The sequence below is a fragment of the Falco biarmicus genome, chromosome 7 (genome assembly GCF_023638135.1).
Source record: "Falco biarmicus isolate bFalBia1 chromosome 7, bFalBia1.pri, whole genome shotgun sequence".
Lineage (NCBI taxonomy): Eukaryota > Metazoa > Chordata > Aves > Falconiformes > Falconidae > Falco > Falco biarmicus.
The window spans coordinates 51517211-51543879 of NC_079294.1; the positions used below are offsets into that span (position 1 = coordinate 51517211).

Below are 26669 nucleotides of genomic sequence, written 5' to 3' on the forward strand. Positions count from 1 at the left end.
GCCAAATGTAGAAAGGAGGAAACAATACTTGTTTGGTAAGTGTGCATGGTCTTGAAACTCTGGATGGGCAAAATGAACCATAGGAGAATGAAGGCATTTAGCATGCTTTTCCATGTTTCTGTTTGTTTGGTTTGCTCTCAAGTTACACAAGGAAGCAGTTTCCACTGGAATTCAGATGAACTTTTATTATGTTGTACCTGCTGTATTTTTTATCTACTTGAGCCATATCTTCAGAAATTTTTTAGCCAGAATTCCTTAGTGGGCTTTTATCTGAGTGCAGGTTTAGTATGAGCTTAAAATCATACTTTTAGTTGCTCTGTAGTAATGGATGCGGATAATCAAGAAGAAAATCAGCTTGCCTTAGTTTTGTCATACATGGGAATTAAAGCCTGAGACCTACAAATTTAATAGTTAGCGAAGGAAACTGTCTTCTAAAAATATAATTTATAGAGGATTACTTCTACTGTTTAAAGGAACTATCCAAAAGAAGTTGGTTGTTTGGCATAGTTTTTCCTTCTTGTTATTTGTAGGGTAATCACCTTACCTGCAAGACAGGTTGGAATCTTGGCAGGCACTTTATCCTCCTTTGTTTGAACTGGCATACAAATAACATAAAAAGAAAATTGTTTTTCCCCATAGTTAAATACCCTGTTGCACTTACTTCCTTCTTGCTCTAGTGGCATACACCCTTCTCATGCTAAAACCTCTTAAAAGCGAAGCACAGGCAGCCCTGTTGCTAAGTTCGTTTCCCCTTATATGGTCAGAGAGGGGAAAGAAACTACGCAATTTGCCAAACTACTTCTCTTTAGAAATGTGGAAAAATATGAGCACTAATTTAATACATGACATGGTTGTGATTGTGTGGGTCATAATTTGTATGTAATTTAATTTCATATAAAGCTTTTAGTCATAATTTTTATATGCCTTTTTTGCAGTTACTGGTATTGTTCTTTCAGATGGCTTTCATACCATACTGTTGATTAGCACAAGAATCATATTGGAAGGTGCCCTTTGGGTTTCCACGTACATCTCAAATATCTTAACTTGGGACTTACGCCTTTGTATGATAGAAGTGTCTTCTGAATTTAAACTTCCATATTGCTTTTTTTCCCCACGTATGTTATTAACTGTTCAGTTATAAAAATTATGCCTTTGCCTGAGGTCATTAAGTAAAACCCAAACACCTGGATTACAGAAAAATTTATTCACCAGGGTTTCTAATAATCAGTCATGGCTCTGTTCTTGGTGCTCTTTTGTACGTAGGTGATCTGGAATTGCGTTATGCAGTGCAGTTATGAAGTCTGGATATGTATGTGCTGAGAAGTGTGGTGATTATTTGTAATTCCTCAAACTTGAGACATTACATAGGGTATATATGAAAGTTGAAATAAACGCCTTGACATTACAATTGGCAGGACAATTGATCAAGTAGAAATTTGGATACTTAATATCTAAGATTTTTCCTGGCTAGTTAGTTTACTTGGGCTTTAACCTTCAATAACTTAAAAAAAAAAGGGGGGGGGGGAGGGGAGGGGCAGGGCAAAGAGCAAGGCTTCAGCTGTTTCCCTGAGAGTGAAGGTGTACATAAACTATGAAAAAGGCTCTGTGCTATGAGCAGTAGCTGATTGCTTTCTTAACAGATCTGAAATTCTTTAAAAGCTTTCTTATGAAACATTACTAAGGCATTCTGCTTGATGACAAGCTAAACTTTCTTCCATCTTTTCGTATGCTTTCTTGTATTTCTGCTTTACTAACTTGAATTTTATCCTTTTCCCAAAAATTGCTTGCACTGAAAAAGGACGTAAGCGTAAAAAGTATAAAAAGCATTTTAAGAGGCCCTTTAAAGGTCATGATCACTCAAAAGGTGGGTAAAAGTTACGGCTTTTAACTTTTTTAAAGACTTTTTTTCTGCTTTCTGTTTGGATTAGTTTTTCTTAGCTTCAGGTGTAAATCTAGTGATACCTTTTTTTCTCCTGTTTGAAAGAGAGGATGTAAATTGGAGAGCATTCTTTTTTGCTGTTTATCCATTCTCTGGATCCAGTAGACTGAAAGGTCCTTGTTTCTCTCTACTTGAACAGCTGTGCCTGTTGCTTCAGCTTGAGCTATCTGTAGCGTTTACAACAGAAATGTACACATTTGGCAGGCTGATTTAGTGGCACTTCACTGTAACTTTTGGAAAAAGTTCTTGTGGAAGAGATCTGTCTAATTTTTGTAATATTCCAGGAACAGCTATATAAGGTAAATCTGGTACTATATTGATGATATAGCAGCAAAGTCTTTTTCAGCACCTTTTAGCTTCTGTTCTAAATAGCTAGCATAGTTCTATGACTGATATTTTAACAGCACCGAAATTGATGTTTTTCCCCAAGAGGATAGTCATTGTCCATAAGCACCAAACAATGCAGGTCTTCAGTATTAGCACGTGACTAAGAATGGTTTGCTGTATCCCGTAGGGTTGTACTGTTATCTGTTTGGTCTTGGACAAAGCTTGTAACTGGAGTAAAAAGCCTTGTGGGGACCCTAGATAAGCTTTGTAAGGTATCAAACTTCTGTTGCTGCTGGTAGCTGCATCTGGCTGGAAAAACATTAATGGATTGCCTGCTTGTTGTTGAAGGTCATGAAGCTTTGATGAGCACTTCTGCTCTTTTTTATCAGTATTTTGTTGGCTTTCGTTAATAGGGAGTGGAAGTTGAGAAGGAATGGTTAATAGGAGGAAATGCGAGTTGCATGTAGACATGTTAAAACATTTTGGTTTCTTCCTGACTTAACTTTTTTTACATGAAATCAAATGCTCTATTGGCTAAAATAGTGTTCTGTCATGTTCAGTAGCAAAGTTTTTTCATTGTTAAAATAATCTCCTGAACCTCTCTTAAAGCTTAAAACAAAAATTACCATAATTTTTATAGCAAGATGTGTGAAGGTACATATCTGTGGTGTTCAGCATGCGTTGCATATTTAAAAAGTTAAGCAGCTAAAGTAAGCAGAGAAGTCAAACTCGGAGTGCAACCCTAAACTTAGTCAAAACCTCTAGTCCTTATTTTTCTGTACTTGAGTAGCCGTGACTGGTTCTTCAGCTTGAGCCATCTGTAGCATTTACAGCAAAAATGTGCAAGCTGGGTAGGCTGATTAGTGGCATTCTCAGATAAAGCTGCTTTGTACGGTGGATGCTGAACAAGACAAGGTAGCCTGTAAAAATAGCCAGAGAAGAAGCAGCTCATCTATCCATATTTTAGGTAAAACGTTGTCATTCAGCCCAAGATAATATTTTTAGAGTTATGTCATTAAATAATGGGGGATTGTAAATATTCCCCACTGCCTGGGCATGTGTACATTTGCCTTGGGTGGAATGCTGAACTTCTGTGGGTATGCAACTTCTGCTACCCTGTTTTGTTCAGCATAAGTTCAAGTATCACTGATGTGGCATAGCAGAGTCTGATACTGACCTAGCTTAAAGGGTCAGAGTGTAAGTCCAGGATGGAAGAAATGGAATATTTCAGAGTAACTGTTGGGTTTAACTTACGATACACCAGCTTTTTAATTTTCTCAGGCAGTGTTGTATGAAAGGCTTTAATGGGCTGGTTGCTTGCTGTACAAGTATCAATCTTCACATGGTTGTTCAAGAGTATAGTGTGCTAAATTATAGTGTCTTACCTATTTGCTTGTTGAAACCCCTAATTAATTGCTCAGGGACTCTTTGAGAGCCTTTTACTTTGGAAGGTGGGGGGAGAAGTATATTAAACAAGAACGTGCTTTAAGCTAAACTGTTTTGACTGAAACTTAGACATAAACTTTCTTGTGGTTGTGTTGTGCCTGCACGGCTAAATAACTCTGTATATTCAAAATATGAGTATACAGCAAAGAAAAAGATGGAGATGTGTCATCTAAATAAGTGAAAAATGTAAGTATTCATTTTAGAGTAAATATTAAATTTACATTGGTATAGCTTTTGGTGTGGTTGAATTCAAGGTGCAGCTGCTACACTGAATGCTGACTTTCTTTACCTTACTGTTTTAGACAAACCAAAGGAGGAGAAGAAAGATACTTTCTTGGAAAAGCTTGCAACTCAAGTTATAAAAAATGTACAAGTCAAAATCACAGGCATTCATGTTAAATACGAAGATGATGTAAGTATCTGGAACATATTCTTTTCATTTTAATTTGAACTCCAGTGTAGTCATGATTGTCTAGTCCATAGAGAGAAACTCTTATCTGCCACCTTGAAAAAGTTGCTGTGGTTTCTTCTGCAGCTCTTCGAACAAAGTGTCCCAGATACGACTGAAAGCCAGATATTTTGGATATGTGAAATAGATATTATCCCTTTTGCCTTGTCCAGTGTTGCCTTGATCACTCAATGTGGATGATGGCTGCTGTATGTTAGTGTGTGCGATTGATGTACAGAATTGTTCAGTGTTCTGGGTTAAGGCCAGAATGGCAGAAACTGGTGGGGTTATAGATGAGTCAAAAGGCAGATAGTTGAAAACACTTAATTTTTCTGGTTTTGTAGGTCACAGATCCACAGTCTCCAATTTCCTTGGGAATGACGTTGGGCGAGCTTAGTTTAATGGTAATGTGTGTATACATACATGTTCTTATGTTTCTGATTTACTTATCTTTGGAGTAACAGAAAGGAAAAGCAAGCTATTAACATAATGAACGTATGTAAACTGGAGGCGAAGATGGTCTTTTATTCATACAAATAGTACTTGAACTCTGTGCATGTAGAAGGGAAAATGATTGAGGAACGTCACACTTTCTGGGACTAGTGATTTTTCTTATGATCCAAGTGATCTTGAAAACTGAATATGTTTCCTTTCATAGGGCAGGTTGTTTCCAGGCCTAATAAATGAATTCTGGCAAACATTAGATCATGATGATAAATAATGTGATATTTTGCCAGGCTGTTTGAGAAACAGGGAGAAAATTTCAGGTAACACCTGTTTGCCTTAGATGTTAAAGGATTTTATGGGTAGGATTAGGGAGTTGAAAATCAAAATAAACTGACAAATTTTATATTGGATTTTGACTTGTGTGTATGCAGTCTAGAGAAACTGGCACAAAATTAATGCATTTCGTGCTTGAAAGTATAGGATAAAACCAAAAATATGTTAAATAAGATACACAGAATGACTTTTATCACTTTGAACTTTTAGACAACAAATGAGAACTGGACACCTTCTATTCTGAATGAAGCTGCAAAAATAATCTACAAGGTAATGTATTGGGGTTTTTTTTCTCTACATAATTGAAGTAATCTGGGTTTCTAAATAATTGAAAAAGTTTGCTTTCAGAAATCTACTGTTTGTCTGAATTTGTCAGTGTATTTAAACAGATGTAGAGCACAAATAGCTAGCTTCATGTAAGGCATGACTTTCAACTCCAAGGTTTAAATACTTTTCCTTACATGTGGACAGTGATGCCCTCATTAAATGCATTATACAGCAAGTCTGTGTTGTAACTGGTTTCAAATAGGTTGTCAAATTGCCATTTCCTACTCTAGTTTGTATCCTAAAGTAATTTGGATTCTGTTAGCTAAGCAGTCTCTCTGTTTTTCCTGCCCCCCAACCCCATACTGAAAGGGGTATGCAAAGATCTAAGAAATTATAGTAACAATATAAGAAGGTTTTAATAGTCCTGGCTTCTTTAATTAGGCCAAATGTTGGTTTTGTGCACCCTCGCTCCTGCAATCCGGAGTTGTATTTAACAGATGTGCATGAACTTACGTGCTCTAAGAACTTGTTTTTTCGCAATTCAGTTTTAACTTAAAAAATATTTTTATAAGATTAAGTACATCTCAGTGCTAATGGTGGATTTGCTGTTTAGTCTGCTTTCACTTGTTTTCTGTTCTCATAAATGGAAAGCTAAGTTCACAGAGCAGGTTGAATACTGAATGTGGAATCTGTTGAATGTTTTATTTCCTGTGCAGCTTTTGTGCCTGGACAGCCTCAGTGCTTATTGGAACATAGAGAGCAAAATGTATTATCATGGCTCCCGTGAACAAATACTGGTAACGTAGAAGAAAATGCATTAAACATTACTGTATTCTATACCTGTTGTATTGTTCAAAACTAAACCTTGCTAATTTGCACCCCACTCTTCACACTTAGGGTCAACCATATTCTGATACCAGGGTCATATGTTAATCCTTTGCACCATTGATAGCTAATATTTTTGGTGAACTTTATATGTTATGAAGCCCTACAGGTTTTAGAAAAGGTCAGAAAGTTCATCTTTAAAATCTGTTCCATAAGCCTGTTCATCTGAACTTCATGCTGTTTAACCAGTGTCTGGGCTATATGAGCTATGTTATAGCTACTGTAAGGAAAAAGGCAATATTGAGAAATTAGATGAGCATAGCATTAATAAAAATAATAAAAAATAGTAGATCTTTATCAGAGCAGGAACTTAGATCACATGTTTTCCAGATTAGCTAAGATGCATGGCTGAAATTAACCAATAGAGTGAAGCCACATAGAAGAACAAGATGTTAAAATAAAAAAGTTTTTTTTTGCTTTTTAATAAATAAAAGCTTAGGTAGGTAGGTATCCATTGTCAGACCTAAACAACGAAACAAAAAAAACCTGTGGAGGGGCTAATGTAGCAAGTAGTTCTTGAAGATAGCAGCCCTTATTAGGTGAAGTAGCTCTGGCAAAATTTTGAAGAGCTTTAGTAGAAGTTCTGTGGATGAGTGAATGAGTGTGCTGTGCTTGACAGACAGAAGAGGGTCATAGCTTTACATGTGGAATGCACAGCAGGGCTGAATAATGAAGGCTTTTGAAAGTGATGTTGGATAGAACATAATTAAGGTACACTATGGAAAAGATGGTGCTGGAAATACTTTTTTCCAACTTGGTGAAGCTAACTCAGGTGGTGTAGAGATAGAGAAACAGTTGATGGTGCTCCAGTGCAGAAGAGGAGAGGCAGTGCAAGGGCAGTGAGGGTAAATCAGGACAGAACAAGAGGCAGATACCTTAAAATCATAATTACAGGGAAGGAGTAAAACCAGCTTTGTGGGGGCTTCCTGGAGGTTATATCTAGTCTTTTCTGATTAATTCATGTTTTGAGTTATTGTTAGCTGGATGAGTAGTGGATTACTGCGACTTGTAATATTGTTAAAAGTGTGAAGCACTTGTTTTAATTTCATTGCTGTGTTATCCTCCAAGTCTTACTTTCCTGGAAGAGGAACTGGTAGCCTTGGCACTATGAACAGGACAGCTATATAATACAAATTGTGGCTGAGGGCATACATCCTCTTTCTGTTTGACAGTAGAGGACTTCTAAGTTGCAAAACCACCATTACCAATAAGTTTATTTTAGATGGCCACTTCATTTGTGTGGTTAAGAGAGCTCATTATTAGGTAATGAGAAACAGTCAATAAAACTTGCTAGCGAGCTTTTGGGTAGTATAGTACTGAATATTTTAGGTTCTGGAGATAAACGTAAGAATAGATTATGAAAATATCTCACTTTGGAGTAGCAGACACCTGATTACTGTAGTTAGTTTGTCTGAATCTCATTTCATTTTGCTGTGGAGAAGAACTGATGTACAACCTATGCTGTCTGTGTATCTGCGTCCTGTTTCTGGTGTGAACAAGTGCTCTCTGTGCAAAAATGGTACATTTTTTACTCATGTTTATAAAGGTTATACAGGTGTTCTGTGTGTCCTTGTACAGTACTGCTTGTTTCGTTTTTTTTTTCTTCTGTGCTGATCTTTTACAGGTGTCTTTCTTGTTGTTTTATTCTTTCCTTAACAAAATATACATTTAACCTGGTGAGCTTGGTATTAGTATGGAAGGTTGAATCAAAACTTAAACCCAGCCAGTCTGTTTAAAGTTCTTTGAATCTTGTCTGTTACGTGAAACTGGAAACTTGAGCCCTTTTACTTTTGTTCTGGATACCTTGTAGGGCACTGTTTGTTGTCTCAAAGTTGGGATGTAAATTCACGGTATGTAGAAGATATTAAGGATATGTTGATTTCTCCTATGAACAGTCTCTCGCTTTGTATTTTAAAGAGCTAAACTTCCTCAGAGAACTTCAACTTCTGCCTTTTTAGTTTAGTGGTAAAGCTTATGTATTTTTAATAATAGCCAAGTTATTTTATCAATGGGAGTCTTCGGAATTACCTGTCTGTAGGTGTTTTCTCTGTTTTATATCAGTCTGAAGTGAAACACAGTAAATAGAAACCAAGACACAGTTTGAACTGACAGCAGCAGAAGTCTTAGTGCTTCAGATGTGTTATTCCAGCACTGTCAGAAAGATCCTCTGTGAATCAGTCCTTGACATGCTTGTGGACCGGTGGCTTTGTGGGCTTAGCTGACACACTGTTGAACTTAAGTTTTATGTATCAGGAAGTACCACTTTCTGTTCCATCATCAAGCAAGTTTTTAACAGGTCCTTTCTGAAAGAATTGGGATTTTGCCCTCCATGACTGTAAAATGGAGTTGCCTTTTCCCAAAGCCTGTGGCATGTCCTGTGTGTAAACTTTTCTTTGGAGTGCCAAGGCAGAGCAATTCCAGTGTGTAACAAACAGTATCTGTTATTCTGATCACCTATTAACTTGAGGCATCTCACCACTTGCAGTTTTTCCAGCTCTTGAAATCCTTAGCAGTTTTAGTGCTATATACTAGGACCACTTTGCATACCAGCATCATCTCCATTATTTGGAACTTTTGCATTTTTTGACTGCTTTGTGACTTCTGTTAGTTTAAATCTGTCAACTGTGATGAGTCATCTTTATGTCCTTGTGCCTGAAAGCGGGGGAGGAGAGCAGGAATAAATTCAAAACACATCTTGGAAGACTGGGGAAGAATGGAATTTATCATGAGCATAAGATTACTAGTGTATTATCCCACCTGCTAAGCCTCTCTGTTTAACAATTTTAAAATCAATAAAGGAACTGAACAAATAGCAAATAAGATGTCTTGTTTAGCAACATTATCAGTATTAAATAACTGAATACATTTTATATGTAACTTTTAGTATAGCTTTTTTTGTGGAGAGCTAGTTCTTCTATCCAAACAGGCTATTTTGGTCTTATTCTAAGCAGCATAATCAGGATATCAGATTTATCGTAGTAGCTAATTGGTGTATGTTGTAATAAGAATAAGCTGTGTAATCTGTAGCAATCTGTTACTTTCATACAACAGTCTTCATATTTAAATAACATGAGTATATGGCTGGTTGTGAGATTAGCTGTTTTATACTTAATCTCATGGAAATGTAACTTTTATTCATATATATCAGTAGACAGGAAATAGGTTGAAATATGAATATTTTTAATGAGCAGGTGTACTTGTTATAAAATACAAACCAGTTTTTTAATAAGGAACTGGGAAAAGGATTAGGTTGAAGAAACTTGTGGTTACAAAATATTTTCCTCATAAAAACAACTCTTAATAGTGATAGTCTTTATAAAATATAATGGAATCAAACACTTCATCTGCCATCATGTACTAGCCAATATGTACATCTTCCTAAAAGCAGACCTCCTGCTTTAACTGGTTGTGCCACTGCAATTCTGAAACTAGATAAAATGTTAGGGCATAAATACAGCAATCTCAATAAAGTGCTGAAGAATTGTAACATCAGACACCTCATTTTGAATTAAGGCTTTGTTCTAGCATGATATTTCTCAGGCCTCTTGGGCTATTCTATTATTTTCTTGACTTCTTTATGCCTTCAGTTCCTCTCATACCTGCAGAATACAAGAAGGTTCAAGTGGCCTCCTTGTTTGCTAAAAATGAGGAAGGGTAGGATGTGAATAGATGCTCCTGGTACTTTAAAGTTTAAAAACAAATGCTTGACCTATTATCCTACATATTTGGATGTACACAAACTGTATGTTTCTAGATTAACACGCATTAATTATTGCCAGATTTAGACAGAAGTTGAATAGAAACTGTACTAACCTTCCGCTTGATAGGAGAAACTTAGAATTCTTTTTGATATGACCCCTTCACTCTGAAGTGCTTGTGCTGTATTAGCTTTCCTGTTTAGGTGGAGGAGGCCCTTCCAGAATATGTGTCTACTCAAAGCTTAGAGAACTGTAAACAAGTAATGCTCTTCAGCAATTGTTAGACCATATTATATTCCTTTACAGGATCAGCTGAAAAGAGGAATTCCATGTAGTGGTAACCAGCTGCAAGACTACCAGTACAGTAAGTAAGCTAGGAGTGAGTGAATATAAAATGTTCTGAGCATGTTCATATACAACAGGCTGACCTGATCATGCAGCCATGCCCATACTAACATTTTTTTAGGAAAACGTAAACATAGTAGAACATATTAGAGCTTGCATGCTTTTTAACTACTGCTGGGCTATCTTAATATTTGGTAAGAACTGCATCCTGATTCTGTAGGTCTTGAGCATACACATTATCTGTATGAAGTGGCTGATATATCAGGCAGTGGAAATCAGTATTTTTAAGATTGCTTCCCATACTTTAATTGTAAACATAAAATCAATCTTCATTTTTATATCTTGAAGTTTTTAGACCAGTATCAGCCTCTGCAAGACTCTATATCAACCCATATGCGGAAGTAGAATTAAAAACTCCCAAGATTGATTGTAATGTAGAAGTACAGAGAATTGTCATTGAATTCACTAAGCCACAGGTAAGTTGGCTTGGTATCTCTTATTACCTGTTTCAGACTTCGTGATGAACTGTAGGACTTCTTTGTTTGAAAACATTTGTCTCTGGGAATTTTCAGCTTATATGTGAGTCGACTGCCTAAACTGTTCAGCGATAAGTGTGGGAAATGTGTAGGATCAATTTCCCTCTGTGTAACATGCTGCTAGATCCTGTTACCTGTGGACCCTCTGGGAGCCACCTGGTTTGTATTCAGCCCTTCCACTAGTATTCCTTTCACATACAGAATGGAATCATTCTTATGAGTAGCCTTTATGTTCTAAAACTGTAAGCTGACATTATAAGAGCAGAGGTGCCAAGGTACAAGCAAGGGTGGGAAGGAATGGAGTATACTGGCTTTGGTGACAAAGCCTGCTGAAGTGTGAAGGAACTCACTTAGATAGCTCCCCAGCAATGTTAGTGTTTTCATTTATTCAGTGATAATTTACAGTCAGTTTCGTACAGCATTTTAGCTCTTCCTGATGTCAGAGTGTAACAGGAGTTCAGAACAGTACAATAAGGTTTGATAATGCAAAGGCAGTTCTGAAACTGGGGAAAATGTGTATTAACTAATGAAGACAGTACAGTTGGTTTGTGAAAGCCTGAGACTTTGTGCTGAGCAGACTAGCAGCAGAAATAAAAATTGGTTTTGACCTTCAAGGAAACTGGAAGTTCATACAGTGGTGTCCTTTCAGAGCAATGGTGTAGCTGGCCCACTTTTACATACTAATGAAAATTTAAGCATAGGCTTACATTTCTATAAAGTTTGGGGAATACTGAAGATCATGGTATACATGTACTTTAAGCACTTTAAGCACAAAATTTAAACCTCTGCTAAGAAACTTGTTTTTCTGTGTTCAGTACCTCAGTATGATAGACCTTCTGGAGTCCATAGATTACATGGTTCGCAATGCACCGTACAGAAGATTTAGGCCGAATGTGTGTCTCCATAAAAATGCCAGACAGTGGTAAGCTGTATATGTTCATGCCTTCTCTGGAAGATGCTGGATTCCTCTCCAGTCTCTTCATTCTCCTTTGTGGTTAAACATAGTTTTAAAACTAGATCACATGTATCATTATTAACTTTCACAGAGTTTTGCTTAGCCCAGTAGAAAAGGTTTGCAGAAGAGAACACGTGATAGAACTAAGTGATGAAAATCTGACTTGCAAAGCTAACTCTGGTCCCCAAATCTCTGAACAAAATGCTGATGAACAACATGCTCCCTAGAGGTTAGAATATAGTTTTAGAAAAACTAAAGAAAAAAATGAGCAAATCTATTACAAGGGAGACACGTATGTCAACTGTAATTTTGAAAGTTTTGAGTTGATACACATTTCTGTGCATTTTTTTCGAAGTACTAACTGATGTTGATTGTCAGAGTGCTTAAGTGTACTTAATGCTTTTACAGACCAAATTTGCGAACACGCAGAAGTCAATAGAGAATGTAGGTTTATAGTTCTTCAGGCATTTCATGTAAGTCCTCAGTCTGTTTTTCAAAAGTGATGTTGAAACTATTAAAATCTTTATAAACAAAGTTATTCAAATGACAAGTGCTAAATGAAGTGTTTGCATATTAATAAACTACCTCTGCAACTTTTAAGTTGTAATGTGCAAATGAAATGGGAAGTTGCTCAAAAGTGTGGCATTATTATAGGTGGAAATATGCAGGTAGCAGTGTTCTTGAAGTTCACATCAAAAGACATACTCGAATGTGGTCATGGAATAACATAAAACAGCATAGGCAGCTTCTGAAGAGTTACAAAAATGTGTACAAGAACAAGCTGACACAGAGTAAACTGTCAGAAGAAACACAGAGGCAGATTCAGGTATGTGGGGTTTTTTTCTCTTTGGAGAAAGTATGTTTCGGTCCCTCTAAAAAATTCTTTAATGTACATGACCATAGTCAAGGTTTGTGGTTTTACAAGAGCACAAGAGTTCTGTGGAAATAGCCTTTTAATCTGAAGTTCAGCGTAACCTGTTGTGGAAAGACAGAAAATACTAGTTAAATGCCATTTAAATAAACCCTTTTTGGTTGTGCATTAATGAACTCAGATGCATTTAATGAAGTGCGAGATTAATCTATTTAAAAAAAAATAATTAGGCTGCCTAACATCAGGTTTCATCTTCTAGTGAACTTTGGGGATGGGTGGGGTATATCCTTGAAAGAAAGGAGCAAGTCTAGAAAGAAACTGTGTAAATACAAAGGAGCTAGTAGAGAATTTGTAGTGGTGAGCCTTTTCTGAAATGTGTTTGAGGCAAATGATTTCATGATTCACTTTTTACAGGACCTAGAAAGAAAGCTTGATGTCTTCAATATAATCTTAGCAAGACAACAAGCACAAGTTGAGGTAAGAAATAATTTTTGTTTAATAAAACTGTAAGACTTCAAATAAGATGGTTGTGTCATGATAGTATCTTGAAAAAACTTGTGCTGATGACTATGATAGGAAAGAGAGGTGGGAAAGTAAGTTTTCTATTCTTCTAGGACAAGAGTAAATGAATTTCCAAACTGGAAACCAGTTCCAAAAAGCTATGAGTGTGTGCGCGCGCAGTGTTACTGCTATCCTCTTGGTACCGTAGAATCATTTAGGTTGAAAAAGACCTTTGATCGTCCGGTCCAATGGTTAACCCATGACTGCCAAGTCCACCACTAAACCATGCCCCTAAGCACCACATCTGTGCATTTTTAAAACATCTCCAGGGACGGTGACTCACCCACCTCCCAGGGCAGCCTGTGCCAGTGCTTGACCGCCCTCTCAGTGAAGAAATTTTTAATATCCAATCTGAACCTCCCCTGGTGTAGCTTGAGGCTTTTTCCTCTTGTTCTGTCACTTGTTGTGTGGGAGAACTGGGTGTGTTACTGTTAGACTTAACAATGTAATTGCTTCTTGTATCCTCCTAAATAGTGTCTTTTCATGTGGTTCCTGCCTTTTTGTCGTCTAAATGCTAGTAAAATGTGTAGAAGGCAGCTGTCTGAACTAGAAGTAACACATGCTTTTTCCATGTGCATCCCTCCCCCCTCCCCCCAATCTTTTTGCTTCTGTCTGGTAAGTCAAGGTGCTCTTAATCCCTTGCGGGGTGATGTTGCTGTCCATAGTTAAATGTCTGTTCAGTATGCATTATTTACAGAAAAGCAAAAGATACAGTAATTCTATTAATTATGTATTTTAATGTCTGGTTTGTAGACAATAAGATCAGGACAAAAACTATTGAAGAAGAAAACCACTGAAGTAGAAAAAAAAGGTGGAGGATGGTTTGGTGGTTTCTGGGGTAGAAGAGAATCTCGGAAAAAGGAAGATGAAGAATCACCTGTTCCTGAAAGTAGGTATAGATTTTTATGCACTAACTTCTATACACATGAAGAAAGTTATAGTATGTTTTGCTTCCTGCTGTGCAGAAGGGAGTATGGCATCAACAGTGCAATGTAGTATTGATTCATTTCATGGTACTGCTTAATGAATGTTGAGCTGGCAAATAAGGTTTACTTCTGAAATGGCCTTAAGCGTTTCAGAACCTTAGTAAGAAGAAGAGTACAGACTTACAGCTGCAGTGTCTGGAACACTGTACTCTGGTGATTTGCTGTCTGGACCAGAGATTTGTTTAAGTAGAACTCCTCAAAGCTATTTCCGTCACTGGGAATTGTGGGTACTATTGTAATGTAAGTTACATTGATTCCTGTGCTGCATAGGTAGTGCCAGATACGAAGGCTGCTTCTGCATACGTTATTTTACAATATGGAATTTAGTGTAAGATGAAGAATTAAAGAAATGTGTCAGCAGAACTAAGTACAGTAGAAAACAAATGGGAGGAAAAAATGCTTATCATTACTATTTAAGATGCAAGTTTTTATGGGTTTTTGGTTTTTAGCTATTGATGAGCTAATGACACCAGAAGAGAAAGCTAAGCTTTTTACTGCTATTGGATACAGTGACAGCTCCCATCACCTTTCATTACCAAAGCAGGTAAGCAACTTCTTATGAGTATGGTTTAAAAAACAACAAAAAACCAAGCAGAAAACCAACCACACAAAAAAACCCCTTTTCTGATGCATGCTAGCCTTAAGATAAGCAGTCGAATGTGTGTCAGTGCAAGTCAAATATGTTGAATGTACAAATAATACTGATAGTAAGGAAATATTCAGAGAACACAAGAAGTGGCTAGTGTTTTCTTTGCCAGTGTTCTGCCTTGTGCGCAACCCTAATCTGGACAGTAGATTTGCAACTTGGAAAAGAATAAAAAAAGCTTAACTGTATGTGAAAAAAGATTCCATGTTAGCTTTTTAAGTGCATCTGTTTCTTGCTACCTGTTGTGGTGAAAACTAAATTAGTCTATAGTTGTCTTTTTTTTTTTGGGTGTTGGTTTTTTATTGGTTTTGTTTTTCAAAATCCAGAGTCAGTTTGATTCTGATAAATGAATAGTTGTTGTTTATATAAAAGGTGAGCATTAGTATGTGATTATTTTCTGTTTCACCCAACATTTATAACTTTCAGGGGTGCTTTGTTTGGAAGGATCATGTTATGTTTCTATTAAAATGCTTATCCTAATGATTAATATTAGAAGATCTTAGTTGTAGTACTTGTCTGCTACAAAAAGGAAGGCATAAAATTAAACATTTATGACAGACATTTTTTGGCTTGTAAGCAAAGAAATAAAGGATAACAATTTACGGGTGTAGCATTCTTAAAGGAAGAAAGAAAGGAAGCATACTTATAGGAAGAAAGCTAGAAAGTAGACAAGAAAATGTGTAATGGTAAGGTTTCTCTCAGTATTCTTTCTGAGAGTGCTGTTACATTGTTGTTTTAAATCTTTAACGCGACTGGTGGTTCTGCTTTAAGTTGCTTATCATTGATAGAAGCATTTTTACATTGAGACTATTTCCTTCAAGGAGGATGTTGTCTCTTCTCCCATCAGGCTTCCCTACTCCCAACCCAAAACCAACTTTCCAACCTTGTATATTTTTGTTAAATTTGATTATTATAAGCTTACATGGCCTCACAGAAGGAAGTTGAGAATTCTTTGAGTAGCAGCGTGGAGGCCTGTACACTATTGTATGAACTTGTGTTCCTGTCAAGTTGAAAGGAGCAGAGCAGCAGCAAGCATCTTTTGCCAACAAAGAGGACACACAGCCCAAACAGTGCCCAGTACTGGTGCTTTTTTTTCTTCACTTTGTTTCATGCTTTCCTTGCTTACCTGTGTAGAAAACCTTCAATTTATAATTTGGACAAATGAAGTGTAAAGCTGCTTTCATCTCACTCAGTACCCTGAAGAAAGGTGCGGGCTTCAAATTCAGATAAGAAATATTATTTGATTCTGAAGTTGCTGATTGACACAGTCATAAAATGGCACATGTGTCAGGAAGCCAAACCCATTTCTTGGCAAGGTTTAGACATGACATTCAGCAGCAAGAACAAGAAAGGCATATATGCAGTGTCTTACAAAATACAGTTATTTGATGGGGTTATGATGATTTTTTTTTTAATTGATCTTGCTAGCTGTCTAGTGAGTGTAGTTTAGCCACATTTGCTTTCATGGTTTTAAAAAAAAAACCACCACCTTCCTTGAAGCCTGTGAATAGATGCAGACTCTATCTGCTCTGCATTTGTTGAAGTACACTATTTTATTTAAAAGTAGTGACTGAGAAGGGTTGAAAGCAAGTAAAGATACTATGCTTCACTTACTGTATAGGGATATGGTTCTTACCTTAGTCGACTGGAGTAGCTTTAAGTACGTTGTTAGGTGTGTTGAAATTAGGAGTTCTGAAAAATTATTCACATCAAGATGACTAACTTAAATTTTCTCTGTCCTTTTTACTAGTACATTGCCCACGTTGTGACACTGAAGCTGTTAAGCACTTCTCTTACAATTAAAGAAGACAAGAATGCAGCAGAAACTCTTAAAGTACAGATAATTGATCTGAGTACCAAAATATCACAGCGCCCAGGAGCACAAGGCATTAAGTAATCAGATTGGTATTTTCTTTCTGTAAAAACATCTTTAACACATGTTCCCTGCCCACCCCCCATTTTAAATCTTCTTTTGGATAGTGCATGATATTGTATATTGACTCTTAAATTTATGGGCATTCTGCAGTTTTGCACTCTGAAAAGTTAGTCATGTGATTTGGTCAGTAACATAGAATAGAATGAAGAAAGGAATACTGTTGTTAGTCTTCATAAACAATAAGCTCTTTCTTGAATCTAGATGTTGGAGTGCTGAATGTTACTTTTGGGAAGTGATACCTAAGCAGTGTGAAATGGTCAGGCTTACACAATCCAGCCAAGCTACTGCGTTGCTTGCTTCCTACAGAAATGAAAAACTGAGTCTGTGGGTAGGAGATTAACCAGCATGTTAGGAAGTGGAGTCCTTACAGTATTTTGAGAGGGCACACCAGAAATACTGAACACAAGTTACTGGATTATATAGTCAATGAATAAGAATTTCAGTGTCTGGTAAATGAGTCTGCAGTTTTCATGCTTTCATTTGCAGCTCCTTCCATTTTCTGACTTCATGCACAAGAGCACCAGCTCAGTTGCTGACTCTAGAAATACTTTTGCTAAAAAACATTTTTGGGAATATTAAAGGTGCAGCCTGAATGCTGCACAAAACTAAAAAGAGCTTTAAGGATATTTTACATAAATGCATGCCATGTAATTTAGTTAGCAAGACGGAAACAGTAGAACAGATACTTCTGTTGATTTTAAGTTTCTGGAAAAACACAAGTTTTCTTGGTGGAGTTAGGCTTGTGATGCTGATTATGCCCAAGCCACATTGCCTCCCTAAGTCAGAAATTCCAATGGTGGAGACCCAGGACCCAAAAATCAGTTTTGTATCTATTAGGTACTTACAAGGACAAAGGAAGTTTGTGTAGTTTGGTTGTGTTCACATGGCTTTCTTTTAGAGGCATTTTTCTACTGAATCCATTTAACAGTGTTGTCAGAGACTGTCAGTAAGGAATACCCATTTGAACCAAAACAAGTCCATAACTGTTTTTGAAATCAGTATGTCATAGTTAACATTCCTACTCTTTCACCTGTAGCATAACTATTCTGCCTTTCTTTTCTCTTGCAACTGATTCTCTTAATAAACATGAGCTGAAAGTTATATTCAGTCTGCTGTGCAGATAATGGAAGGTAAAAAGAAAATATCACTCTTAGGTTGATTTGAACAATTTGCCTCTTATTTATTTTTCCGACTTCTTAATATAATAATTTCTTAACCATGTGGTATGTTAGTTCTGTGAAGCTAATCAGGTTTGGCTTTATCAAAGGCTTTCTCATCTTGCTTGTCTTTCCTAGATGGAACTGTGTTCTGTGTTCTAATTAAGTATATTTAACTATTCATCATCTTTAGAGTTGAAGCAAAGCTCGAAAACTGGTACGTTACAGGCCTGAGACAAGAAAACACGGTACCATCTCTTGTGGCTTCCATAGGAGATAGCAAGTCTTCTCTACTTCAGATAGAGTTTAATATTAACCCAGAGGATAGTACTGCTGACCAGAGCCTCACTATTGAATCACAGCCTGTGGAAATAAAATATGATGCAGTGAGTAGTAATCAGAACTCTAAACCATTCTTCTGATTTGCTTTTCTCTGTCCTATTCTGTTTGCTCTGTCCAGATCTATTTTTGAGTCTTTGCAGAGTGACTTGTGTATTGGTAATTCTTGTCTTCTCTTTTTTTTGAAAAGAGAACAATAAATGCAATGGTAGAATTCTTTCAGACAAGTAAGGGCATGGATCTTGAAAGATTAACATCAGCCACATTAATGAAGCTGGAAGAAATCAAGGAAAGAACTGCTACAGGTAAGGTAATAGCAGATCTCACCTGAGGTGAACCCTTGAATGTCTTGAAATGTTTCCATATGATTTTCTAAACACATTTTGTATGTTTTGATTACTGGCCAACTTGTACGATTGGCTTTTTTCCTTGAGTTTGTGACTTGGAGCTTTAGTGGGTGTTTTGTGGGAAGGAGCGTTGGGTTCAGTAAGAAATCAGTAGAATATTAGAAAAGTAAGTCTTTGCTCAAGTTGTGTTACCCTTCAGGTAAATAGCGTCCCTCTGTGTGTTGACTGGCATAAATGTTACGCTTCTGAATAGCATTTCGCTTTTATTGTCCCTTTTTATTTTAAGGATTAGCTCATATTATTGAAATGAGGAAAGTCCTTGACTTGAAGATTTATCTGAAACCTTCCTACCTTGTGGTTCCACAGACGGGTTTCTACCATGAAAAATCAGATTTGCTAATTTTGGACTTCGGTACATTTCAGGTATATACATGACCTCTCTTATAAGCTCAGAGGAAAAAATATTCTTTTCTCTTAACATAGCTGTCATTTAAACCTATCTTGTTTTCAGAAGGCAAAGATGGATCATCCGTGTGAATGTGTTTTTAATGTACTGTATTTCTTACCAAACAAATGTGGGTCAGTTTTGATCAATGTTCAGAGCTGTTGTCTGTGACATACTTTACTAGTAAATCTCCCTAGGAAACATTTTCATTTTGTAATCATGATTGTAGTAGCTTACTTAATGTCTTTCATTTCTTCAGCAAAGCACATGAACTTTTGTTTCTCCTTTTGTAAATTGATAATATTTTATTAATAATAAAAGAATATAATTTTTCTCTTGGAATTTGAGAGTTGATTCACTTATTCCTATAAAATTGAAATATTACTATAATTTAATTTGGTTTTACCTGACTAAGTATTTAGTTTTACTAATTAAGATTTAGTTTTACTCCAGCAGTGAACTTGTAAACTAATATAAAGTTTTTTTGCATAACTTGAATTAAATGGTTTGATAGAAGTAACAAATAACGCCTACTAACTCTTGGTAACTGAAATGTGAAATGAATTATTTCTTATCTCTAAGAGTTCAAATGTCCATCATAAACTCCTATGAATAATCACCTTTATCGTCACTAGAATTAATAGCATGTGTATGTAAGTTTTAGACTTAACTTTATCTTGTCCTTTACATGTTCAGCTGAACAGCATAAATCAAGGCAGTAGCCAAGCTTCTAGCTTTTCATCTTTAGAAGAAATTATGGACAAAGCTTATGACAAGTTTGACGTGGAAATAAAAAATGTGCAACTTCTTTTTGGAAGAAAAGGTAACAAAACAACATAGTTGCTGTTTATTCAAAAAATTGGTGATGGTTACATACCTGTAATAAATATGTTCTTTAAAGAAAAAAGGCAAACCAAAGCCAATAGTTAACTAAAAGATAGAGTATAACACACGTCTGTTATTAAGCTGTGGAAAAAAATAGTTTCTCTTTAAACAGCTGCTTGCTTTTTGTTTGGACTTATATATTGCTTCTTTACTTTGATGCTAGCAAGCAACATAAATGCATAGAACTATTATGTTTTCCATCATATGCAGGAAAATACAGCTAAAATTGGCCTTAATACTTCATTTGGGCTTAAGTAAGCTTTTAAAATAATTTGTCCAAATTGTTCTAGGTTTCTCTAGTTTGTGAGGGGGTTCTTTTTGTTCTCCTAGTCATGCCATTTGATTACTTTAATGATAGCTTAATTAGAGCAACTAACTGGTGATGCTTTTATCTATTATTTGCTGAACATTTGCAGGTGAAGACTGGAAGAAGGCTCGTTTTCAACATCCATCAACTTTGCACATATTACAGCCTATGGATATTCATGTACAGTTGGCAAAGTCGATGGTGGAAAGAGATACCAGGATGCCAAAGTAATATGTTAATGTTGAAAGGACTTCTTTTTCATTACTGTGTACTTACAGAAAACCGTATTTTCCCCACAGATTGTTACACTTTGTAATTTGAAGGTATTAACATAAGAAATAAAGTAGCTTACTACTTTTAATGAAACTTGTTTTGGCCAGGAGTTCCCTGGGTACCTCCACTGGTTACCAACTATACTGCTTAAACTGAATCCAAGACCTGTTTTTAATGCAGAATCACTAGCTTTACTGTGATGTGATCTTTACATATGAGTGTAGATATTAGTAAGATTTAAATCACAAATTGTTATGTACTCTTTTGTCTTGGAGTTTATTCCTCCTTTTTTTTATTTTATTTTTTTTAAAAGGTTTAAAGTGTCAGGAGGACTTCCTTTGGTGCATGTCAGACTCTCTGACCAGAAAATCAAGGCAATTTTTGATCTGATTGATAGCATTCCATTGCCTCAGAAGTCGTCTGTGTCAATTCCAAGCACAAAGGTAAGCTGATTATAAGAAAACTGAAATAAAAAACAATGACACCATGAAGCAGTCATTGTACATGTGAATTCTGCTAATGTCTGTGGTCTTTTTCACTTGAAATAAGTGATCTGTTGTCAGCTGAGTTAGGCAAAGTGTCTTCATTATGCTTATCATCAGAACACGCTGACCTTACTCAAATGTGTCTAGCTTAGCCTGTGTCATTATCCTGCTGGTTTCAATGTAAGTATTGCCAAAACCGAATTTTCTAAGTCATATGGGAGAGGCGAGGTAAAATGTGCATTCATCAGTGGAAAGTATGACTGAACATACCAAGTTATACAAACTTTAAAATAGTGTTGGGTTTTTTTTGCATTTTTTTCTTTTTCCCCCTCCCTCTAGGTACTGGCTATTCCCACAATTCCTGTTGTTAGTAAAGGATTACTTGATACACCCCAGTTGTTAGCAGAAATAATTTCAGGTAAGAAGCTACAGATATGCATTTGTAAAAGTAGAAGGGCATAACTTACAGAATAGCTAACATTCAGGCTGCTGTTGATCTAAAACATGTTATCAGGACAATAGGGATGAGTATGATCATTTCTAACTTGAAGCGCATAAGAAGATTTGATAAAGATGCTGATGTTACTTCAGAATAATGAACTTACTTTTTCAAAAAAGCAAAACCAGGTTTTTTTGCTAATGAATATTTTGCATAAGTAAACTCTTAAAATGTAAATGAGCTCTTAATAACTGTATTAGGATGTCATTAGCAAACCAATTTAATTATTCAGATGCCATGAGACATCTTTTTAGGAGGGAGTATTGAGGAACCTGTTATTTCAGTATTAACTTAAATCAAAAAACAGTTTTAGCTAAATACTGATTTGCTGCTGCTGCCACTTCAGAACCCATAATTTGGGGTGGGCATATAAGAAAGGTGAGTGACATGTCTGGAGGATGTATACACTTGCATTAGGCAGCCGATGTGTGGTGAAAATAGACTGTTACAAACATCACGTGTACTGTCCTGAGTGTTTTGCATTAGCAAAACTCTTCTTTTACTGAAAGTGCAGAACTAGAATAACAAATGGTGCATTACTGTATTGACACTGTGGATTTGAGCATTTATGTTCGTGTTTCTTCGAGAAAAGAGCTTTCCTCTAGTGGAACCTGGTAACGTTTCCTGGGGCTTACTTTATAACTGATTTTCCTTATATATGTTCTTGAATATCTAATGATACAGCCAAACTCCAGTGCTTACCTTGGTAGAGTTTTAATTTTCTTTGGTTTGGGTCCAATGGGTGAGAAAGCAGTATAGATCTAAGAAGTATACTTCTGTTAGATTAGGTTTAAACTGCTCATACAGTTTAAAATCCCATTGGAATGGGAAAGAGAGGGTAGGATATTTACCCCTGTTTCTGGAAGAAGTGTACTAAGGAGGAAGTCACTTCTGTTCCGTAGACTCTGAAGAAGAATATTTTGATTTTGAGGAAAGTTCTGAACCAACTGACAGGTCGCTAATTAAAGGAGGAGAAATAAGAAATAAGGAGCCTGTTAAAGAGGAACTGACAGATCTTCAGTTGAAGTTTGAAATTAAAGAGGTATGTCTCTAATTCTATTTTTATTTTATACATAAAGACTATTCAAGAAAATTTCCAATATTGTATTACCACTGTTCACCAGATTTACTGGATGCAAAAACATAGCCACCAAACGAGAAAATACACATGTATGTACATAGGTATTTCTGTGTATGAGTCGTGTATGATATTGTATATGAAGGTTCTTTTAGACATGGTATGTATATAAAAAACACATACACGTACTTTATCTGTGTGTATGTATAAAAAAAAAAGTCAGTGAAAAAGCCCTTTACTGGAGTATTTTTGCTCGAAATTAATAGTACTAAGTCATAATATGGGGGAATTGGGTGGGAAATTTGCACTGGAAGAACAAAGTAAATACCCGGGCATGTCACTTCAGAGAGTAAATCCTGAAACATTTCCATGATACTTATATCTCATCATCAAACAATCTTTTTTTTCTGTTTTTACACTTTAACATGGTAATAAAAATAATACTTCCAGTAAAGCAGGCAAGGCATTAATTTTGTGCTTTTTTCATTGGTGTTTTGAATGGTGAGGATGCTACATGTGAAAAGATGGTATAACTGTGTGTTTCTTGCTCATGCAGGTTTTAGTAGAACTCACCAGGCAAAAGAAAACTGAGGAAGTGGTACTTGTATTTGATGTAATGCATCTTGGGACAGAAGCTACTGTCAAAACCTATCATTTAGCAGCTGTATCTTATTTAAAGAAAATAAACTTGGATTACTATGAAATTGGAGGTAATAAGCAGTGGAAGAGAAGTATGGGGTGGTGGTGTGTGTGTATATCAGTTAGCCTGAAACTGGCTGTCCTGTCTCTTGTGCTCACTGAAATCCAGATGTTGCTCTAGTTTTCCAGTTACAATACTTGGTATGCAAATGTTCATTGGCTGTGCTTGTTCCATTAGCACAGTTGATGAGGTCTGGACGCCCACCGTAATGCTTATTAGATAAATAAATAGCTTAGTACTCCACCTTTGGATGGAGAAGAGGTGTAGACTCGCCATTTTGGACTTAATGGAGAGAAAGCAGTGATTCATATTTGGTGGTGCAATGTATTTTAACAAATGGTATTGAAAGTTAATCCCTATCTTCAAGGCAGAAATTCTTTGGTCCTTTTGAAAGGACAGAAATTACTCTAATTCTTGTGTATTTCCTGTGGTATGTTACAGGTAAAAAAGCACCCATTCATCTAATTAGTTCTTCAGATAAACCTGGATTAGACCTTCTGAAGGTGGAATATATCAAGGTATACATAAAGCTTTTAAAATGTATTGTTAAAGCTCTTTTATATATTATAAAGGCTTAAACCAACTATTCAGAGCTAGTGGATTGTTTTGTATCTTCTGAAGAGCACAGTGACTGTTCGGAATTTAGTATTAACCTTCATGTGAATCATTATTTTCAGGCTGACAGAAATGGGCCACACTTCCAGACAACATTTGACAACACTGAACAGATGATTCAAGTGAGTGCTTGCAGATTTTATTGCTTTTTTTGTTTGTTTGCTGGATTAGAAGGGAAGAATCAATAAGGGGTTTTAAGCTTTCCTGTTGTGTGCCGCCCACCCCCCCCCACCCCCCCCCCCCCCGCAGCCTTACACTTTAACTCTTTAATTCTCCTTACTGCATTTCAAAGTTTTTATGTGATTTAATGTAAAAGCAATATGTTAGTCTGTTTCTTGACTATGATGAAAAACTGTCTAGGGTAGCTCACGTGGATAAAATGCAAACTAATGTAAGAATACATCTCACACATATGCGATCATGAAGTTCCAATGCCCAGTATGGGAAAATGTAGCAGGGTCTAGAATTCTTTCCTTTTCCTGTCAAATAATGAGCACCACATAATCAGCACTCTGGCTAAATTTAATAAGAAGTCTAAATCCATTTTTGAGTGTTGGTTTGCTTGGGTTTTTTTGGTGTGGGTTTGTTTGGTTTTTGTTTTTTTGTTTCAAGGATGGGCAGTGGGGAGCACGGTCTTATTCTTCACTCCAAAATATGATTCAGGAGCTTCCTGCAATACTGCATTTTCCTCTCCATCACTTCTGTTGTCAACTCTAGAATGACAATTTAATCTCTTAAAAATTATTACAATATAGGGAAACATTTTCAGGCAGCAAGTACCTAACTTCTTAAGTTCTGAGTGCTGTATTAATGGTGAATTTTTGAGTCAGATTTCAATCTAGGGAACAACAGTGTCTTGAGGAATTCTGGAAGAAACTACAGAGTCAGTTTTCTTCGATAGGTACTTTCCCGCCTTTATAATTTTATGGCATTATTTTGCCTGCTGTTTTTTGGTGTGAAAACTGAAATACTGCACTTGCCATCTAATAGTTTTAGAGTATCTGTAGTTTTCATCTGGGAAGTCTAGTTAATACTGGAATCTTTTTGCCAAGAAAAAGTTCCTGAAGCCACAGCAGGGTGGATGACAGTTCTGCTACTCCGATGCTAGTGAGGTTGCTATACAGTGAGTTGACTGCCTTCATGCAATGGTATCGCACAGATGTTAAGAGAACTCAACTTCCCGTACATCGTGAGGTGTTGCCTTGCAACTCTCAGTGGGACTTCTGTGTCTGCAAGTATTGCATTTGGGCTCTTTTTCCAATTCCAAGCCCATTCAAGTGGGTAACTTTTTTACTAAACTGGATGTCAGGCATTTACTCATCTTTTGGACTCCCATAGTGGCTATGTTGGGAAATACCTTTATGCTCTGTATCTACGTGGCAGACACCTGCCACCTATCTGTTCATGTAGTGCTGTGTTACTGCAAGAGAATTCAAGATGAGTCTGTTGGACAGACCATACAGCTTGAGAAGACTGAATCCAGGTTTAGGTTGGACTATCTTACTCCAGATGTGTATCTCAGTCATCTAATGAAGTTCTCCACTTACTTACTGCAGTTTTCCACAATAAGTGTTTTACTCATTTAATACTTCTAAATTAATTTTGTATCACTTCGCTTTTGTACTGAGGAGGTTGTAGTTAACAGCTGCACTGTTGGGTGGTTGTTAGGTTTTCTTATTTTTAAGCTTACCACTTTTCTGCTTTACAGAAAGCTTTTTTCCTTTATGATCTGTTGTTGGTAACACATGCGGCTTTCCTGTTCTAAGGAAAATAACGTAATAAATCTAAAAAATAATCTAAGAATAATAATCTAGTTATTATATACCATTGGATGCTTTTGCACCTCAGCCCAGCTCTTGTACTTGTACATGTTACTTTTTTTTGTCATATGGAGTCTTATGTTCTCAACAGGTAGTGTTTTCGTCATTGAACCTTCTACTGCATACAGAGGCCCTTATGTCTACTGTCAGTTTTTTGACAGCTGTTAGTCCATCAGGCAATGGAAGTAGTGGAGACACACCAAATAAAGATGAAAAGCAAGAAGGTGAAACTAGACTGAAGAAAGGTACAGTTGTATTTGACAAAATGGTCGTTCTGAAAGGAAGTGTTACATGCTGACAAAATGATCAAATCCAGAGAAACAGGATAAGCTTTGTAGTGTGGGGTGAAGATCAAAAGTCATGTGACTGTGGCTTACCAGGCTGGAGGACTCATTTCAAAAAACCAGTAAGTGAGACTGGTTCTGGTCATAAATAGTGTCTTCAGGTGATATTTCTATTCTTGTTTCATTGCCATTTCACAAATACACTTGAATTTGAGTAAATGAGATTTCTGTGAGCTTAGAGGACTCAAACAGCAGCATGATCTTACTGTGAATGGTAAAATAAAGGAGATGTATTATTTGGATTATGTGATGTTACTGACTGAGGTGATTTAAATATACTTTCAAAGAAGTAGTAGAGTTGTTTGCTAGCCTAATTAAAATCTTGCTGTTTGTATAGCACTGAAACAAAATCTGAATTTATATCAAAATATACTCAGAGGGGAGCAACTGCAGTGTCCTTAATACAAAGTGCAAAACTCAAGCATCAGGTATGCTGGAAATGAGGTGCCTGGTGAAGAATGTTCAGAACCACATACAATTTCAATTGTCCTGGGTTTGAATCTGCAGGCTGAAAAAGAAGGTGCTGGTGTATGTGGTGTAACAAAGACCGTAAATATTTAAGCTCTTGGATTAATACTTTGCTGCTTTTTCTTAGTGAAGGTGCACACCATCAGTGAGGTCTGATGGCTTCTGGTCTTCCCCCAGAGATAATTTTTGACACTTGTGCATGACTTTGCCTTATTTTTCCCAGTCTTAACACTTGGTTTCATAAAACCTGGATGTTGGCTGCCTGAAACAGGCTTCCAAGG

The 26669-nt window shown here is 36.5% G+C and overlaps 1 protein-coding gene across 3 annotated transcripts in view; it reads left to right on the forward strand.

Annotated features, from left to right (window-relative positions):
* The window catches only part of VPS13C (vacuolar protein sorting 13 homolog C), a 97315-nt gene that overhangs the window by 10296 nt on the left and 60350 nt on the right, over nucleotides 1-26669 (forward strand). For 2 of the 3 annotated variants that reach the window (XM_056345884.1, XM_056345882.1), the window contains exons 7-31: nucleotides 1799-1864; nucleotides 4015-4124; nucleotides 4505-4564; nucleotides 5151-5210; nucleotides 5924-6004; nucleotides 10097-10154; nucleotides 10484-10611; nucleotides 11487-11593; nucleotides 12281-12452; nucleotides 12912-12974; nucleotides 13812-13947; nucleotides 14494-14588; nucleotides 16441-16583; nucleotides 17977-18169; nucleotides 18313-18427; nucleotides 18756-18892; nucleotides 19611-19737; nucleotides 20216-20333; nucleotides 20693-20822; nucleotides 21204-21282; nucleotides 22266-22405; nucleotides 22998-23151; nucleotides 23583-23659; nucleotides 23819-23878; nucleotides 25668-25821. In XM_056345884.1, the coding sequence (XP_056201859.1) occupies nucleotides 1799-1864; nucleotides 4015-4124; nucleotides 4505-4564; nucleotides 5151-5210; nucleotides 5924-6004; nucleotides 10097-10154; nucleotides 10484-10611; nucleotides 11487-11593; nucleotides 12281-12452; nucleotides 12912-12974; nucleotides 13812-13947; nucleotides 14494-14588; nucleotides 16441-16583; nucleotides 17977-18169; nucleotides 18313-18427; nucleotides 18756-18892; nucleotides 19611-19737; nucleotides 20216-20333; nucleotides 20693-20822; nucleotides 21204-21282; nucleotides 22266-22405; nucleotides 22998-23151; nucleotides 23583-23659; nucleotides 23819-23878; nucleotides 25668-25821 (2763 nt within the window). The remainder of the gene's footprint in view (nucleotides 1-1798; nucleotides 1865-4014; nucleotides 4125-4504; nucleotides 4565-5150; nucleotides 5211-5923; nucleotides 6005-10096; nucleotides 10155-10483; nucleotides 10612-11486; nucleotides 11594-12280; nucleotides 12453-12911; nucleotides 12975-13811; nucleotides 13948-14493; nucleotides 14589-16440; nucleotides 16584-17976; nucleotides 18170-18312; nucleotides 18428-18755; nucleotides 18893-19610; nucleotides 19738-20215; nucleotides 20334-20692; nucleotides 20823-21203; nucleotides 21283-22265; nucleotides 22406-22997; nucleotides 23152-23582; nucleotides 23660-23818; nucleotides 23879-25667; nucleotides 25822-26669) is intronic. The other variant, XM_056345883.1, reaches the window with a different exon arrangement.